Source organism: Sinocyclocheilus rhinocerous, unplaced genomic scaffold (assembly GCF_001515625.1).
Source record: "Sinocyclocheilus rhinocerous isolate Xijiao unplaced genomic scaffold, SAMN03320098_v1.1 scaffold2653, whole genome shotgun sequence".
NCBI classification, from domain to species: domain Eukaryota; kingdom Metazoa; phylum Chordata; class Actinopteri; order Cypriniformes; family Cyprinidae; genus Sinocyclocheilus; species Sinocyclocheilus rhinocerous.
This window is the reverse complement of record NW_015664693.1, coordinates 294,116-297,999: the sequence shown is the minus strand read 5'-3', so window position 1 is coordinate 297,999 and position 3,884 is coordinate 294,116. Positions and strand designations below refer to the sequence as shown.

Below are 3,884 nucleotides of genomic sequence, written 5' to 3'. Positions count from 1 at the left end.
AGAAAGAAATGGCACACTTCACCTTTTAGCGTACTTGTTTACTACAGGGTTCCCACAATCATGGAAATCTTGGTAATATTAAGCAATTTTTAAACTTGAAATTTTTTTTTTTTGAAAAGTCTCATTTATTTGTTTATTTATTTATTTATTTTTTGCCTATTTACACCACCATTCAATTCCGTTCCATTCAGTCATTTTTTTTAAAGAAATTAATACTTTAAATAAGCAAGGATGCTTTAAATTAATTATGACTGACGCTAAAGACATGACATGTAAGATTCTTTATGTAAGATAATTTTTTGGGAAAATTAATACTTTTATTCTGCAAGGACGCATAATTGATCAAGTGAATGTAAAGACATTTATAAAGTTGCAAAATATTTTGATTTCAAGTAAACTTTCTATTCATCAGAGTCCAGGAAAATGTATCATGATTTCCACAAAAAATATGAATCAGCACAACTGTTTTCAACACTGATAATAATAAATGATAATAATAAATGACAAATATTTTCTTGAGCAGCAAATCAGCATATTAGAATGATTTCTGAAGAGCGCCCGCTTACGCCACAGCACTGGGAGAGCGGAAGCCCGTCTGAAGCCTTCAAAGCTCCCGTGGTTGCGGACGAGGAGCCGAACGTCCTAGAAACGGGCAAGAGAAAGGGCCAATTTGAGGTGGAGCTCGAAGGTTCTGGCGGCAGAAGAAAAAAGGCACAAGGTCAAGGTGAACGCGCTTTGAAAAGCCCAGTGAAAGGCAAAACTAGAAGCAGCAGAGGAGGCGATTGGCTGCCAAGTAGTTCGGCCAAAAAGTTAGAAGAACGAGGCCCGGTGGAGGATAGAGGCGCTCAATCGTGTAGCAGCTCTGAAGACGAAGCAGATCCTCCAACAGAACCACAAACCAAGGAAGAACCAAGAGGAAATCCCAAAACCAAGGGCTCGCCTTCAAAGAAATACAACGGAGTGAAGGAGAAGAATAAAAGCGGGCGTTCGGGATTCTGGGAGATCCCGGAGAAAAGAGCCAAAATATCCACAGGGATTGAAGAAAGGTCGCCTGGCTGTCGTACCAAAGGCCAGAAGGACGTGTGGTCCAGTATCCAAGTTCAGTGGCCCAAGAAGACCCTAAAGGAGCTGTTTTCGGACTCGGATACCGAGGCGGCCAACTCACCTCCGCCCACCGTAACGGCTCCGGACGAGCCCTGCATCGAACCCTCCCGGGACGAGGAGATCGCCGAGGACAAGCTGCAGGAGCATCCGAGCAGCGGCACCAATTCGGTCCTCAACACTCCTCCGACTACGCCGGAGTCGCCCGCCGAGGTCCGAGTGCCGTCGCCGCCCGCCAGTCCTCCAGCCGTCTCTTCACCGACAGGAGCTCTGATGGAGGAGCAGGCCGGGGGGCACAGCGAGTCCGACAGCAGCACGGTGGAGGTGGAGAGCTTGGGTGGAGAAATCCAGGAGATTACTCAAGAAGAGGGGGCAGGTTCCCCTTCCAAGGCCTTCGATGGAAACCTGTCGTGCAACAGTAACAGCAACTGTAGCCTCACGCTAAGCAACTGCAGCCAGCAGGAGACCGAGCAGAAAAATAAAGGTACGTACCGTCGCCTACATCAGTGGTTTCAAACGTTTTATGCCAAGTACCACCTCAGAAAATATTTGGCTCTCCAAGTACCACCATAATGACCAACATTAAAATACATCGTAGTAGGTCTAACTATTCAGATACAGCTCTGCACAGTTAAAAAAACGAATATTTGTTGTTGTCAGCCACTTTAACATTGTAAATACACAGTTTGAATATTAACACTGCACTGTGCTTACATACAGGTAAATAAAAAACTTAAATAATGATTAAATTAAAATGACCTAAAAGTTAAATAAAAACTGTACCGTACTCAAATGTAAAGAAATAAATAAATAAAGATTAAATTGAAATGTATTGTGTTTTAACATTAATTTATATTTAATTTAGTGATTCCTCTGCGTACCACTAGAGGGAGCCTGAGTACCACTGGCCTACATCATATGCATGTTTCTGAAGCCCAAAGTATACTTCACTTAGGGCTGTGCAATTAATCGACATACAAGCATCAAAGAAACACAAGCGCAGTCATAAAAACCTGAGCTTACATCCCAAGAAGAACCGCAAACCAGGTAACAGAAATCGACATCTGCTTGAAGAGTTTTTTCATAGATGTCAGTGGAGCGTTGATAAGCTTCAGCACAATTGCTCAAGAGCTTTATTTCTACAAAAAGCAGTTCCTGTGTAATTCAGTCCTTCTCTAGTCCTTCCAGTCTTTTATTCCTGCAGAGATGTGAGCGTGTTCAAGTGTCTTTGCACATCCATTTCTTTAGCGTTTCGAGTGTGTATTGCAGCAGTGTAGCATCGTTCTGTAAATCAGCTGTGATGAAAAGTTGGAGGAGTTCAGTGACTTCAGTAACTCACTTTAAGTGATGGCTTTTGTTTCCAAATGAAGTTATGGTTTGCTCACACTCAGTAAAAACAGATACCTAAGGTTTGGTTTTCTTACACTGAAGTCCTCTCAAACCACTTTCAGTTGACCCAGATATAAGCTGTGTGGAGTACGAGTCTAGTTCTCTTTGCATTCACACTGAATCTGAACATGAATGTGAACTCTCAGCACCCTTTTCTCTCACACTGTGTTTTGGTTAGATTATTGTAATGTAATATTAATATTAGGGCTGCATTATTTGGAAACGTAACATGCGCCAATAATCTTCCCATACCTGTAATAAGAAGTGCTTATCAAAAAAAGGGAAGGTTTAAGGACTCCCTTTGTTTTGTTTTTTGTTTGTTTGTTTTTTTCATCAAAATGAAAGTTTGATGGTTTAATGTTTGAAAATGAAGCTGAAAAAAAAGTTTGTAAATGAATTTCACAATTGTAATGTAACTTTTTTTTTTTTTTTTTTTTGCAGTGAAATACTACTATAATAGCATTTACTAATTTATTTAGTCACTTTTATATTTTTATGTGGTAGTAGTGGTACTTATTATTATTATTTAGCCTACAAACAAGTGCAGCAAACCTGAAAATTTGTAAATCTGACCCTAATTTTGATTGCATATTTAATCGCAATCTTATTTTTTTCTTTTCCCAAAATCGTGCAGCCCTAATTGATATGATTTTTTAATACACTAATAATATAATCTACAGTTTTTCCACTTTCACTGCATTGATAGAAAGTGTGGTTCCTGAAAACTGAAGGAAGTCCATTGAGTTTGACCTAAAATATTGACTTTAAGTACCAGCTGTGGTTTTAATTTATTATTTCAATAATTGAACAACAAATAAAATAGAACAACAATTAAACTATTTGATCTGTTTTTGTTTTATTTATCACTTATTTTATTTATAAATATTAATAAATTATTAGAATTAAATTATTATTACATATTAAATTATTAAATGTATTATGTAAAATATTATTTCTTTATGAATTATTATTGCATTTTAGTACAATTATTAAAATTATAAAATGTAAAAATTATTAATAGTTTAATTATTGAATAATTATTTATTATTAGCTTTAATTAATAATTACTATTAGCACAAACCCAGTTTGGGAAGCCCTGCATAAGTGCTTTGCTTTCACACATATTGAAGATTTATTTAAATCAAACTCGAGCATAGTTTGTTTTTGTTTTTTATTCAGTATAATACAATTTTATGTGATTATAAAGGCAAATATAACTTGCCCCTTTTAGACTTGCACTCTATTCATTTACTAACTGCTTGTTTTCTTTAAAAAAAAAAAACTAACCCTAGCTTCTCTATTCTTTTTGTATTCTATCTATTTGTTTTCTTTTTATTTATTATACAATTAACAAAAGCAAAAAAGGCCTCTAACACTAGCTTGCTCTATTCTTT

General features: G+C 36.9%; 1 protein-coding gene across 1 annotated transcript in view; it reads left to right on the top strand.

The window, feature by feature from the left end:
• LOC107730377 (AT-rich interactive domain-containing protein 4B) overlaps positions 1-3,884 on the top strand; it is a 93,322-nt gene that overhangs the window by 85,155 nt on the left and 4,283 nt on the right. The window contains exons 20-21 of the mRNA XM_016541199.1: positions 574-1,589; positions 2,057-2,148. Coding sequence (XP_016396685.1) covers positions 574-1,589; positions 2,057-2,148 — 1,108 coding nt within the window. The remainder of the gene's footprint in view (positions 1-573; positions 1,590-2,056; positions 2,149-3,884) is intronic.